At 47.9% G+C, this 13,837-nt stretch overlaps 1 protein-coding gene and 1 pseudogene across 2 annotated transcripts in view; both read left to right on the forward strand.

The window, feature by feature from the left end:
* The first annotated feature begins 1,934 nt into the window (after positions 1-1,934).
* On the forward strand, positions 1,935-5,464 carry LOC141584540 (cilia- and flagella-associated protein 65-like; annotated as a pseudogene).
* A 2,317-nt stretch (positions 5,465-7,781) lies between these two features.
* The window catches only part of CFAP65 (cilia and flagella associated protein 65), a 36,556-nt gene continuing 30,500 nt past the window's right edge, over positions 7,782-13,837 (forward strand). Inside the window, exons 1-6 of one of the 2 annotated variants that reach the window (XM_039470182.2) lie at positions 7,782-8,215; positions 11,146-11,248; positions 11,951-12,117; positions 12,294-12,493; positions 12,774-12,919; positions 13,412-13,634. In XM_039470182.2, coding sequence (XP_039326116.2) covers positions 7,782-8,215; positions 11,146-11,248; positions 11,951-12,117; positions 12,294-12,493; positions 12,774-12,919; positions 13,412-13,634 — 1,273 coding nt within the window. Of the gene's footprint in view, positions 8,216-11,145; positions 11,249-11,950; positions 12,118-12,293; positions 12,494-12,773; positions 12,920-13,411; positions 13,635-13,837 lie in introns of those variants that run through there. The other variant, XM_074398996.1, reaches the window with a different exon arrangement.

Below are 13,837 nucleotides of genomic sequence, written 5' to 3' on the forward strand. Positions count from 1 at the left end.
CTCTGCACCAAGAACCGTCGCTCCAAGGCGCCGGCAAAACCGCCTCGCCGGTCACAAGAGTCGCGCTGGCGACCCGTGGGGCTCCTCTGCTGGGAATCTCCTGGTGCGTGAGCAACAAGAATTCATGTGAAGGTGTGGCGTCCTCTCGTTCTTTGCGCTTTTACTGGGAGCTACAATCCCGAGCTGCTAGTGATCAGCCATCTTGGATCTCTCCCCTAATTTTTATATTTTTAGTAGAGGCAGGGTTTCACCATGTTGGCCAAGCTTGTCTTGAACTCCTGACTGAACTCCTGATCCACTCGCCTTGGCCTCCCAAAGAGCTGGGATTACAGGTGTGAGCCACTAGGTTTGGCCCCCTCCACCATGATCTATTTTTAGGTCCAGGAAGAATATGATCAATAGGTCTCAGGATCCATTATTCCACTGGTTCTGGGCTCCTGGAAAGAGAGAGTTTCGAAGCGAGCCCAGCTTCCTCTTTCCTCTCCTCAGACCCAACACCTTGTGAAGCTTTTTTCCATGTGTTTGCCTCCCTGGGCAAATTCCAGCATGCAGGCTTCTGCCTAGCAGTCCACCAATGTCAGGAGCGATCACTAGGCATCAGGGCTTCTAGGAAGCAGCTAGACACCTACAGAAGAAGAGCCTACAGGAGTCCTGCTAAGAGGAGGAACCATCTCCTTTAATTTTCCCAAACCCAGAATCCACCAAAGTTTGAGCAGGCAAGAACTCTGGAAAGAGGCTTTCCAGTGAAGAGACACAAGGACGCCTTTAACATTAGCTGTTCTCCAAGAGCTGTTTTCCTCTTTGGGGTTTTCCCACTGAGATCCCTGGGGCCAAGAACAAGCCCTGCCCCCAAAGTCTCTTATTTTTTTTTAGCCTAAGAATGGACTGGTTCCTTTCCTTGTCCCTAAGGGCCAGCTGAGTCAGGCTGACCATTTCAAAAAGAATTTGGGGGAAAACAAAAAGGAAATCATTATAGAAACTACAAACAGCATAAAAGTCATCATGTCCAAAGTGCAGGTTTCAGATTCTGAGAATCCTGTTAAAACCAGAGAAAAGCTCACTGAGTTCCACATTCCTTGATCCCCGGAAAACTCCTAATCATGCTGGCGTAACTTACCAGGCACCCTGCCTGCCCCTTCCCTCTGGTCCTGCCAGTCTCTGGCCATGTGATCTGCCAGGCCAGCTCAGGCCACTTTGTCATCTCAGTCCATTTTTCACCTTTCACATGTCAACTCCAACTGTACCAAAATGATAGCTTATTTTCTGCGTTTACCCATAGACTCACTAAGCTATCTCCCCCTAACCTCGCCCCTCCTTCCATCCGAAAGGAAACCGGTTCACTGTCTTGGGGAGCAAAAACATCCTTGGTTGCTCACGAGTGAACTTTAAGACTTTCAGCTTCACCTACTAAGGAGTCTTACAGAATGGCACGCTTCCTCCAACACACATACCAACAAATGAACCAATGGGCTTCCAAAAGTCTACATTATGTTAATAATCCTTTCATACATTAACCTTCCCATCCCTTCAAAAGAGTTATTTTTCTTGTTGCTGAGCAAGAAGAAATGCTGAGAAAAAACGCAGAGGACACAGTCCGTCTCATCAGCAAAAGGGAGCTATTTGCAAAGCAATATCCAAATAAGAAATAACTACGGGCTGCTTTTAAGTTAACAATTGCAGTCACAGAGAATGAGGTTGTCTCTGTGTGTCAGAGTGTCAAGCCCACCGAGTAGCTTCCCGTGAATTTGGTCGTCAACTAAAGTCGTGATTGCTGGAACGTCACGACAACTAGGGGGCGCTACATTACCATGTCGCGACAGGTAGAAGCCCACAGTTACTACCGGCAGGAAAAGTCAGGGAGTCAAAATTGAATATCGGGAATAAATTTGGGCGGCACAGTCGCCTTCCATGAATCTTGACTCATTCGGGCTGCCGTCGTTGCCCTGGGATGTCTGAAGACGCCGTGTCCTGCGCGTCTTGTATCTATGGAGACGGCAATATGGCGGAGATGTAAGTTCCGAGCGTTAGTCCCAGGGTCCCAGGGTCGCAGGAAGCGGCGCGGGTGGCCAGGGAAGGTATCTGTCCCGGAAGACCCTCTCCTTAGGGAAGTCGTGGCCAGAGGTCCCCTCCATGCCCTTCAGAGAGCCCCGTGGGACTGACTTTTGGGCGAGATCAGGCTAAGGAGCCCAAAGAGAAAGGAGAAACAGCTCTAAGTATATTTTGTCCCCCTTTGTTTCACCTGTTTCTTTGTCCCTCTACACGACGACCTGCCACTTTTTCCAGTGGTCATCTTGGAGATTTTTAGATCCGCCATTAGACAAATAAAGGAAGCTCATAATATGTATTTTTAAGTCCTCGAAATTGGAAACTTCGATTTAAAACAAAAACAAATCCAAAACAAAAACAAAAAACCTCGTTTGCCCAGTCTCTTCACAACGACTGCAGATGTGTGAGTCTTTTGGAAGAATGGTGCAGGCTAGTGTGGAAGTTACGGTTGTTAATTACTGTAACCTAGGTTGTGTTTACTGCGTTTTAAAATCCTCTGTTTCATTCGAGCTGCACATCAACTTTGTGAAATCGTCAGGATAACCCACATTTTATAGGCAGGAGACTGAGGCTCCGGGAGAAGGAGAAATTTGCCTATCTCAGTAGAGTCTGAGAAGATGCTGGCACCCAGCTTTCTTGCCCTGGGACCAGTGCTCACTCCCCTGTGACCTGGGTTGGACCAGCTCTTCTAGGCACTCTCTGGAATATTCATGTGTTGAGTGGAGACTTTTTTAGAGCCCCGAAGCAGGAGCTGTCTGTACAATCCGCTGAGGTCAGAGGCATTAATGAGTCAGGGCAGGACTGCAAGACCATCCCGTGGCAGAAAAGTAATGGACTCTCTCTGTGTCTCCTCAGCTTACATTACTTTGATTTCATCTGAATGTCCAGTTCACAGTTGGAGGTAGGAGACTTGCCTGCCTTGTCTGGTGCTTAGCACAGTACCTGGTACCTAATTAGGCACTCAGTAAGTGCTTTGTGAATGAATGAATGAATGAATGAATCTAGATCGTCCCCTCTAGGGGGTTTGGACATGGTGCCAACTAGGAAAAACAGGGTCAACAGAATCTTCCACTTTGAAAGGGTGGTGGCAGATGGTGGAGGAGGAATAAGAGAGTGTCTGATGGAAATGTATAAATTCCTAAAGGATGATCATAAAATTGGTTGCTAAATATGAATACATTGAAATAAGGAACTGAACCACAAACTTGAAAAGAGATCATTTTAGGCCAAATAACTGGGCAAGTCACACATAATCATAAACTGTTACAAGAATTAAAATGCCTGCGAGGGAGAATTGCTTGAACCTGAGAGGTGGAGGTTGCAGTGAGCTGAGATCTTGACACTGCACTCCAGACTGGGTGACAGAGTGAGACTCTGTCTCAAAAATAAATAAGTAAATATATAAATTAATTAAAATACCTGTAAGGACCTTACAACACTGCCTGGCACGTAGGTTCTTAGTACATGTTAATAGACTTTTTTTTTTTTTTTTGAGATTCTTATTTGAAGAAGTGGGGGAGGATACTGAGTAGTCTGAAAAATATGCATATGTTCAAAAAAGGTATTAGAGTGATGCCATCCAATGGGGTAGCCAATAGCCATATATAGCTATTCAGCACTTAAAATATGGGTAGTCCGGCCAGGCACTGTGGCTCATGCCTGTAATCTCAGCACTTTGGGAGGCTGAGGCAGGCAGATTACAGGATCAGGAGTTTGAGACCAGTCTGACCAACATGGTGAAACCCCATCTGACCAACATGGTAAAACCCCATCTCTACTAAAAATATGAAAATTAGCTGGGCATGGTGGTGGGTGCCTGTAATCCCAGCTACTCAGGAGGCTGAGGCAGGAGAATTGCATGAATCTAGGAGGCGGAGGTTGCAGTGAGCCGAGATTGTGCCATTGCACTCCAGCCTGGGTCAAAGAGTGAGACTCCATCTCTCAAAAAAAAAAAAAAAAAAAAAAAAGGGTAATCCAAACTGAGATGTGCTATAAGTGTAAAATGCACACCAGATTTCAAAGACTTAATACAAAATAAGAAAGTAAAGTATCTCAATAATTATCGATACATATTTAATGAGAGTATTTTTGATATGGATTAAATAAAATATATTGTTATAATTGATTTTACCTGTGTCTTTTTACTTTTATAATGTGGCTACTAGAATGTTTTAAACTACACACATGGATTGCATTATATTTTGGGGACAGTGCCATGTTCTATGATTTCACGGATGATGGCTTTGTATCAAGTGTAAAGGGAAATTAGAGATGAACCATTGTGGTAAGTCATTGTACAGTTCTGCACACCACTTCCACAAGTGCCCGAGTGGGGCTGGCTTAGTTTTGCTGTGTGAGTGTGAAAATTGAGTGTGTGTGCTAAAGGAAGCCAGCTAAAGGAAGAGGGGATTCAAGATGATGGAGCCAGAGTTAGTCTGAGATACTTTGTGTCCCTTAAATCAAGGTCAAGCATCCTCTTAAGCATTTGGTGAAAACTGTAGATGTTCCTCCTGGAAAACAGACATGTATGCATACATAACATCTGGTATATATTTTACATATGTGTCACATATATGTGCATGTGATTTCAGCTACAGTCATTGGGGATCCCTCTTCTCTAGAGATGGATTGATTTATGCTTCGATTGATCTATTTCAGTGATGTTTGTAGACTGGTGAAGGAAACCCAGAAGGTGGAGAATCCGTCAGTCTCAATTGCCTCTTCTTTCTCCCTTATTCCTCTTCTCTCAAGAGGCAAGAGTGTTTAGAGGAAACAAGCAGAGAGTAAAAGCCAGATAAAGGTAATGCATGTGCTTTTGTGACACCCATTGGAGCTAGCTGAGTAGAGCCAACTATGGCCACAGAGGGGCATGATGGGGTGGGCCTTGTCCCCAAGTCCCTATTTGGAGTCCCTTTCCTTGATGGTGAGTTCCTAGGCTCTCAGGAAAAGCCCTGGATCTTGTGTATAGCCTCATTCCTCATGGTGCCACCTTGCACCTGTTGCCAGAGCTCGGAAGCCGACCCTCTTCTCCATGACAAGGATGGCCACAAGAGTCCCCTCCCTCAGCCTCTCTTTCTCATATCACTGCTGTCTCTCCTTCCCTCTGCTCTCTTCCCAGCTCCACACTCAAAGTGCTCCCTTTGGACTGTGTCCCAAAGGCCTGATGCTCACCCAGGCTCCAAGCTCCATCATGAGGTCCAGGAACAGCAGGGACCACACCATGAACTCTGGCGGATTCCGCTTGAGTGCCAGCACGATGGCCATCCCCACTGTCAACGACAGCAGTGCAGCCATGAGTGCCTGCAGCACCATCAGTGCCAGGGTGGGAATACAGCCAGGGCAGGCAGAGCAGGGTGTGGCAGAGCCAGGGCGGGGCATGGGCGGCAGGGCAGGGGGGTGGGAATCTGAGAGGCCTTGACTTTTCCCTCTGCATCTTAGCACTAGACCTTGTCTAGACTTTCCTTGTCACCTTTCTTCCATGGGTCGCTCAGGAAAGAAAATATCATATTGGCCACGGAACACAGTCAGTAAATACTGAAACTGGGAATGTAAGCTGCAAGAGAAAAGAGATTTGTCAGTCTTGTTCACCATTGTAGCACCAAGCACACTGGAGTGCTGGGAGCAGTGAGTTCCCGAGAGGCTGTGGGGTAGGAGAGTGCCAGGGAGGAATGAGCCAGAGGCTGGTTGGATGGCCAGGATTTCTCTCCTCAGAAAGTTCCGGCCTCGACCCCTAGGACTTTGTGTTTGACCAATGTACGGATGCTGTTACTCTTTGCAGCTCTTTGTGGTTCTCTGTATGTGATGATGCAGCTGTGCTGTCCAGGGGTGTGACTGTGGGTATAGCTTTGTGTATGAAGCAGTGTGTGTCTGTGTTATGTGGTGTGTGGTGCAGCTCCTTAGGTGTGCTGCCCTGGCCTCCTTGTGGACTGAGGGTCGTGTTTTAGAAGACATCTCTGTCCTCTGTGCCGTTCCGGACCTGTTTGCCCTTGGATTCACTCACTGCCCTCCCTTGCTCTGCTCTGAGCTGGCAGGAGATTGGAGGGTGGGAGGAAGGGAGAAGCCAGGGCGTTTCTCTTCATCCCTCTCCTTTTGACAGTGTCTCTGTCAGCAGCTGTGTTTCCTCTGGGGCTCCATTTCCCACCAGACAGGCCTCAAGGCTATATTGACCCCACCACTTCTAACCTAGGTGTGGTGGCAGCATCTTGATGTTGCCAACTCCTGGGTTCCTTCACTACCCGTGGTTGTGCAGTAAATTCCATGTTTTTTGTTTTTGTTTTCCCTTTTTTTGAGACTGAGTCTCACACTATCGCCCTGGCTAGAGTACAATAGTGCAATCTCGGCTCACTACAACCTCCACCTCCTGGCTTCAAGTGATTCTCCTGCCTCAGCCTCCTGAGTAGCTGGGATTACAAGGGCCCACCACCATGCCCAGCTAATTTATCTTTATTTTTATTTTTAGTAGAGACAGGGTTTCGCTATGTGTCCAGGCTGGTCTCGAACTCCTGACCTTGTGATCCACCCACCTCGGTCTCCCAAAGTGCTGGGATTACAGGCGTGAGCCACTACACCTGGCCACAGTAAATTCCACTTTAAACATTCAGAGTGGCTTCTGTTTTCCTGCCTGGACACTGACTGATGCACCAACTGATATTTATAATAAACTACCTCCCATCACCCATGTAACCTTTCTTCCATAGGTGACTCAGGAATGAAAATAGTATATTGTCCATCAGACACACTCAGTAAATATTGAAACTGAGAATGTAAGCTCCAAGAAAAAAGGGATTTGTAAGTCCTGTTCACCATTATAGTCCCAGCACCCAGCACAGTGTCTGGTGCATGATAGGTGGTCAAAAAATATTTGTTGAATGGATAACTATATCCTTATGTTATGCAACAATATAAAAGCAATACTTGGTCAAAGATAAAATAAAATGCTGGCCAGGCATGGTGGCTCACGCTTATAATCCCAGCACTTTGGGAGGCCAAGGTAAGTGGATACCTGAGGTCAGGAGTTCAAGACCAGCCTGACCAACACGGTGAAACCTTGTCTGTACAAAAATACAAAAATTAACCAGGCATGATGTTGGTGCCTGTAATCCCAGCTACTCAGGAAGCTGAGGTGGGAAAATCACTTGAACCTTGGAGGCAGAGGTTGCAGTGAGCCGAGATCGTGCCGTTACACTCCAGCCTGGGGAACAGAGTGAGACTCTCACAAAGAAAAAAAAAACCAAAAAAAGATAAAATGCCAATGAGTTGAGTGCTCATAGCAATGACCATGGTAGGAAGAGGCATCCAGTTCATCCTCCCTCCACCTTACTGCCCTGGGGGGCTTCCATGCTCCCTCCTTCTTCATCTAGAAGGGGGTGATGGATAAGCCTATAGAAAGACTTTCCATTATAGATGGAAACACCGCATGTGGCAGCACCAGCATCACCAGGAGCAGCACTTGGAGTGGCCACAGAAGTCAGGGGAATAGGAGGGGTGAATAGCAGGCAAATTGGCTCCTCCTCTGCTTCACCAGCCAATTGAGGAATGGGAGAAGGAATGGTGCAGAGGGAATTGTGGTCTGGAAAGGGGCCTGGGATAGACTGCTCTAGCTAGGAGAGGCATCTGTAGCAAGGGGCAGGACTGGGAGGAAGAAGAGGGGAGGAGGCGCCTGACCAGGTGGGATCTGAGGGTGCACTGAGGAACAGAACGGAAACCTGCATTTGTGTGCTTGCACAGAATGGCCGATGGGGCCGCCCAGGGAAGGCTGCAGGGGCAGGGGCTCTAGTTGCAAAGCAGTTCCAGTCTTGGAAGAGGTGATGTCTATCTCTAGGCCATCCCCCAGGGGTGAGGGGTGGTATCAATCATCATTTTTCTGTCTTGTCCTTTATTTTCTTGGTGTTGGAGGGGAAGACCTTCGTCTGTTCTCCAGGTCTTGGCATCCCACCCAGCTGATGCATGCTTTCCGCTGCCCCTTCTCCCTGCCACCTGAACAGCCTGCAAGCTCCATGGACAATCAGATGTGCTCCCCAAAGAAGCAGGAGAGAGTGAAGAATAGGGTCATCTGGGGCATTGAGGTGGCTGAGGAGCTGCACTGGAAAGGCTGGGAGCTAGGAAAGGAGACCACAAGGAGCCTGGTTCTGAGAAATCGATCCTTGAAACTCCAGAAGATGAAGTACAGGTACCAGTATAAGGAATCAAGGACTCAGCACCAGAGCCTTGAGCCACTAAAGCAGGCTCTCTTAAAAAACAAAACAAACAAAAAACCTTTAACATGCCGTATAAAAGCCAGTGAGTGTTTAAAACGTGCAGTATGAATAATTGTACAGGTATAGTTCATTCTTTTTCATTGTGGTATAGTGTTCCACTGTGTGCCTGTACCATAAAGTATTCGTGTATTCTTCTGTTGAAGAAGTTTGGGTTGTTTCTAGTTGGAGACTCTTACCAACATTTGTGTATATGTGTCCTGTTGCATAAGTACAAGAGTTTTTCTGGGGAATACCAGGTACTATGAAGGCTCACGTGATTTGGGGCACTTATGAAAGTTTTTTGTTTTTTTGTGTGTTTCTGGGTAGTTGTTAAATTGGTGTCCTTGTCGGGTGGAGCCTTCTCTTCTGCCTCCTTGCTCTACCTTCTGTCTTTTCTGGGGTATAGACATAGGAGCAGAATTGCTGAGGCTTAGGACATGTGCTGGTTCACATTCTGTAGATAAATGATTTCCCAAAGTACACGGACCTGTTTAGACGCCCTCCAGCAGCAGCAGAGAGCCCATTCCTCCACATCTTTACCAATAATTGCTATTGTCAGAATTTAAAATTTTTGCCAATAATGGTAACTTGTGGTTTTAATTTGCATTTCCCTGATTACTGATTAATGAGGATGACTGTCTCTTTGTAGGTTATTGACTGTTTGCATTTCTTCATTTGTGAAATTTATGATCAAGTCCATGGCCATTTTTCTATTACATTATCTTATCTTTTTTCTTTTTGGTATAAGTTCTTATCCCAGTTACAAACCCTTTTCCAGTTATAAATTGTGGATATCTTCTCTCGTCTTATGATTTGTCTTTACTTTCTTTATTTGTCTTTTGAAGAATAAAAGTTCTGAATTTTAAAGGTATCAACTTTATCAGTCTTTTTAATGGTTGGTGCTTTTTTATGCTTTTCCTAAGAAGACCTTCTCTACCCCTAGGTCATGAAGATATTTTCCTCTAGTATCTTCTAAAGATGTTATAGGTGTGCCTTTTATATTTATCTTTTATCTGTATGGAATTGATTTTTGTGAATAGTACATCTTGATATCTCGTAGTATAAGTCCTCTTAATTCTTCTTCAAGATCATCTTGGCTATTCTTGGCCCTTTGATCTTTTATATAAATGTTCAAATCAGCTTAACATACATGCACATAAAACACTTCTTGAGATTTTGATTGGGATTTAATTGGACCTATAGATGGATATGGGGAGACATGATATCATTGCAATATTGTGTCTTTTAATCCATGAACATGGGCTATCTCTGTATTTACTAGGTTATCTTTCATGTCCATCTCAATGAAGTATAAAGTTTTCTCCATAGACATTTTGCACATCTTTAGTTAGATTTATTCATAAGTACTTTATATTTTTGCTGTTGTTATATATGACATATTTTTAGTTGTTTTATTTGTTTGTTGTTAGTTTTTAAAATGTCATTTTATATAGGTATTGTGTTCAGTGATCTTGGCAAATCCTCTTATTAATTCTAATAATTTATTTGTTAGTATTCTCGTTTTTTTTCATGCACACATTTGTATTTTATATAGAAAATGACATTTTTTTCCCTAATCCTTATACACTTTGTCTTTCCTTAGTGGGTTGTTAAATAGAAAAGTGTTGAACAGAAGTGGTTATAGAAGGATGTTTGTTTTGTTCATCATCTCAAAGTGAAGGACTGCAATGTTTCACCATTCAGCTGTTTGGTAGAACTGATTTCCTGTAGGATTGGTTTGTGGTTTTGTTTTGTTTTGTTTTTTTGTACACTTTGTCAGATTCTGGGAGCCTTCTTCTATTCCTGCTTTGCTGAGAGTTTTTCTCATAAACACACATTGAAGTTTATGTAATTTCTTTTTTCTTTTTTTTTCTTTCCTTTCTTCCCTCCTTTCTTTTTCTTTCTTTCATTTTTTTTTGTGTGTGTGCGTGGTTTTTGTTTTGTTTGTTTGTTTGTTTGAAGACAGGGTCTTGTTCTGTTGCCCAGGCTGGAGTACAGTGGCATTAACGTGGCTTACTGCAGCCTTGAACTCCTGGGCTCAAGTGATCCTCCCACCTCAGCCTCTCAGGTATCTTGGGACTACAGGCATGCACCGCCATGCCTGGATAATTAAAAAATTTTGGTATTGATAGGGTCTTGCCCTGTTGCCCAGACTGGTCTTGAACCTGTGGGCTCAAGTGATACTCCCGCCTTAGCCTCTCAAAGTGCTGGGATTCCAGATGCGAGGCACTGTACTTGGCCTGTGGAAAGATTTTTGACCACCCATTCTATTTCTTTGATGTTTTTAGGCAGAACAGCCATAATATTTATTGAACAATTCTTGGGTCAGTTTTGGTAAATTATATTTTTATCGGAATCGGTTTTTTTCATCTAAATTTAAGCATTTGTTGGTGTAAAGTTGCTGACAATGTCACCGTCTTATTAGTGTGTTGAAAGTCTGCAGCAGCTGTGGTTCTGACCCACTGTGGGCTGCTGCTGCTCTGCTGAGGTCGCTGGAAAGGCACCTTAAGTCCCACCCTCGTCAGTCTTGGTTCCCCTACCTCAGTGCTCAAGAACTCTTTAAATCTGGGCAGCCCTTCCCTGTCCCTGCCCTCCTTGGGCCTCCGTGCTCATCAGAGATACAAACACTACCCCCTTTTTGTTTAGAGTGAAGATCTCTGAGAATAGGAGGGGGAGGAGGAGGATGGGTCCTCCTGTGACCAAACCCCTGAGTTTCCACCTGCACATACTCATCTCCTGGTCTGTTTCTGTGTGGTCCCTAGGACTCAAGCGCCTTTGGCTACAGGGCTTCTCTCATTTCCTGCCTCTTCCGATTGTTCTGAGCCCTGATCTGAGGTACTCACTCCCAGGCTGTCTCCTGCAGGCCCCCCAAAACCAAGTTCTTCTTCACGGTCATCCCTCAGCCCATCTTCCTGAGCCCAGGCATAACCCTCACGCTCCCCATCGTCTTCCGGCCTCTGGAGGAGGTAAGGTCTGCCATCGCAAGCAAGGGTAGGAAGGCACCTGGGAACAGTGACCTCCCTCGTCTCATTAGACAGAGGGCATTCCCCAGGGGATGCTGGGGGTAAAGGCTGCGATATTATATTGACCATCAGAAAGACCTATGTTCTGTGGCCAGGCACAGAGGCTTACGCCTGTAATCCCTCACTTTGGGAGGGTGAGGTGGGCAGGTCACTTGAGGCCAGGAGTTAAAGACTAGCCTGGCCAACATGATGAAACCCCATCTCTACTAAAAAATACAAAAATTAGCTGGGTGTGGTGGCGCATTCCTATAATCCCAGCTACTTGGGAGGCTGAGGCAGGAGAATCGCTTGAACCCGGAGGCAGCTGCTGCAGTGAGCTGAGATCTCACCACTGCACTCCAGCCTGGGTGACAGAGTGAGACTCCATCTCAAAAGAAAGAAAAAGAAACCCTGTATTTCTCGGCCTCTTCCTGCCACCCCCTGCCCACATTTCCTCAAAATGCTTTTTTCCCCAAAAGAGGCTCTAATCTTTGAGACCAAGACAACGTAGGTGCCCAGGTAGCTGACCCTCCCTTCAGTCTGATGTGGAGGCCACGGCCCGGTCTTCCTCTTGGCAGTTGTGTTGGGGGTGGCTGAGGGTGGGTGGGATGTGCAGTCCCTGAGCGCCGCTGATGGGCGACTGCCTCTGCCCGCCTCGCACTGCAGAAGGAGTACGTGGACCAGCTGTGGTTTGAGAAAGCGGAGGGGACATTCTGTGTGGGCCTGCGGGCCACCCTGCCCTGCCACAGGCTGATCTGCCCACCGTCCCTGCAGCTGCCCATGTGTGCTGTGGGGGACACGACCGAGGCCTGTTTCTGCCTGGATAATGCAGGGTGAGGGAGAGGCTGAGGCATGGGTGGGGAGAGCAAGAGCTGTGAGGAGGGCATCTGGGAGTGGGAGAGATGGCATACCCCTGGGGGGAGTCTGAGGTTCTGGCCAGCGTTCCTGACTTGCTACCGCAAGAGCAGGGGCCGGGAGCCCAGTGGCCTGACCTGCTCTGCACCCCCAGGGACCTGCCCACCTTCTTCACCTGGGAGTTCTCCAGCCCATTCCAGATGCTGCCCACCATGGGGCTCCTGGAGCCAGGCCAGGCCTCTCAGATCAAAGTGACCTTTCAGCCCCTTATAGCTGTCATCCACGAGGTACAGGCCACGTGCTGGTATGGGGAGGGCAGCCAGCAGAGGACCAGCATCCAGCTGCAGGCTGTGGGTGAGGCCCGACCTCCCACCACCCGCAGACCCGCCCCTGCTGTACCTCCCTGGGCCTCTAGGGCCTCCGTGTCCCCCACCTCCCACCTGGCCTGGGCCCCACAGGGCCTCCGCCAGCCTCCTGCCCTCTCCCCAGCCCCAAAGTCTTTGCTGTTTCTTTGTCTTCCATGATGTTGCAGACTAAATGTTCCCTGGGGCCACCTGCCTTCTTCGAGGGGCTGTTCAGCTGGGGACACAGAGGCCCTGGTGGTTCCCCCAAGAATCTCCCATCTCTGCCCCAGCCAAGTGCGCCCAGCTGCTGGTGAGCATAAGGCACAAGCGCCTGGAGGACCAGGATGCCGAGGGCTTCCAGAAGCTGTTGCACTTCGGCTTTGTTGCTGTGGGCTGCACCTTGGAGAGGCAGATCAGGCTCCACAACCCGTCGGCGGTAGGCACTGGGTGGGAGGGGCAGCGGCAGGACTCACGGCCCCCAGGACCGGAGTTTCCTAAAATCACCCCCTTACACAATGTCCCCGTTTCTCTCTACACTTTTGGCCCCAAGTCTCATGTAACCCATGTCAACTGTCCGCAAGGGTGTCCTTTCCCTCTGCTGGGGGCTGGGCTGGGGTGCACCTCGGCTCCCCAGAGCCATCCCAAGAACAGCTCTAAGACTGTTCTGACCCCAGGACAACCACAGTTAGCTGTGATGGGGCCTTGGGGAGATTCCAACGTGTCCCCTTTGGGCAGGCCCAGCGCAGTGCACATGACTCGGCCCCTTCCCTCCTCCTGCTGGAGCTAGCCTGGCTAGTGGGGCACAGGTTGGATGCCAGCTGCCCCCTCCTCCTTGGCTGGGCACACCAGTACAATGTGTAGACTGTGCCGCATCGTACAATGTCCTGCTCTGTGACCTGACCCCTTGTCCTTCCACCTGGCCCCACAGGTAAATGCCCCCTTCAGGATCGAAATTTCCCCAGATGAAATGGCCAGAGACCAGGCCTTCTCATGCCCCACGGCCCACGGCGTCGTGCTCCCAGGAGAGAAGAAATGCGTGTCTGTGTTCTTTCACCCCAAGACGTTGGACACCAGGACTATGGACTACTTCTCCATCGTGCCTTCTGGCTGTGCCTCCAAGACCCTGCTCAAAGTCGTTGGTTTCTGTGGAGGTACTGGTGACCCCAGGGGTCTCCCCCGGGGACAGGAGTGGTTGGCTGAGGATTCTGAAGAGCTCCTTCCCCCCGCTTCTAGGAGCCAAGGCCACCTTGCCTCAAGCCTGGGTGTCTGCTGCCCCCTGGTGGCCCTGTGGGGAATCATTTGCAACTACCTAGAGAATCCCAGTCCCGCAGATACCCACCCAATTACCCTGGAG

The sequence above is a fragment of the Saimiri boliviensis genome, chromosome 5 (assembly GCF_048565385.1).
Source record: "Saimiri boliviensis isolate mSaiBol1 chromosome 5, mSaiBol1.pri, whole genome shotgun sequence".
Lineage (NCBI taxonomy): Eukaryota > Metazoa > Chordata > Mammalia > Primates > Cebidae > Saimiri > Saimiri boliviensis.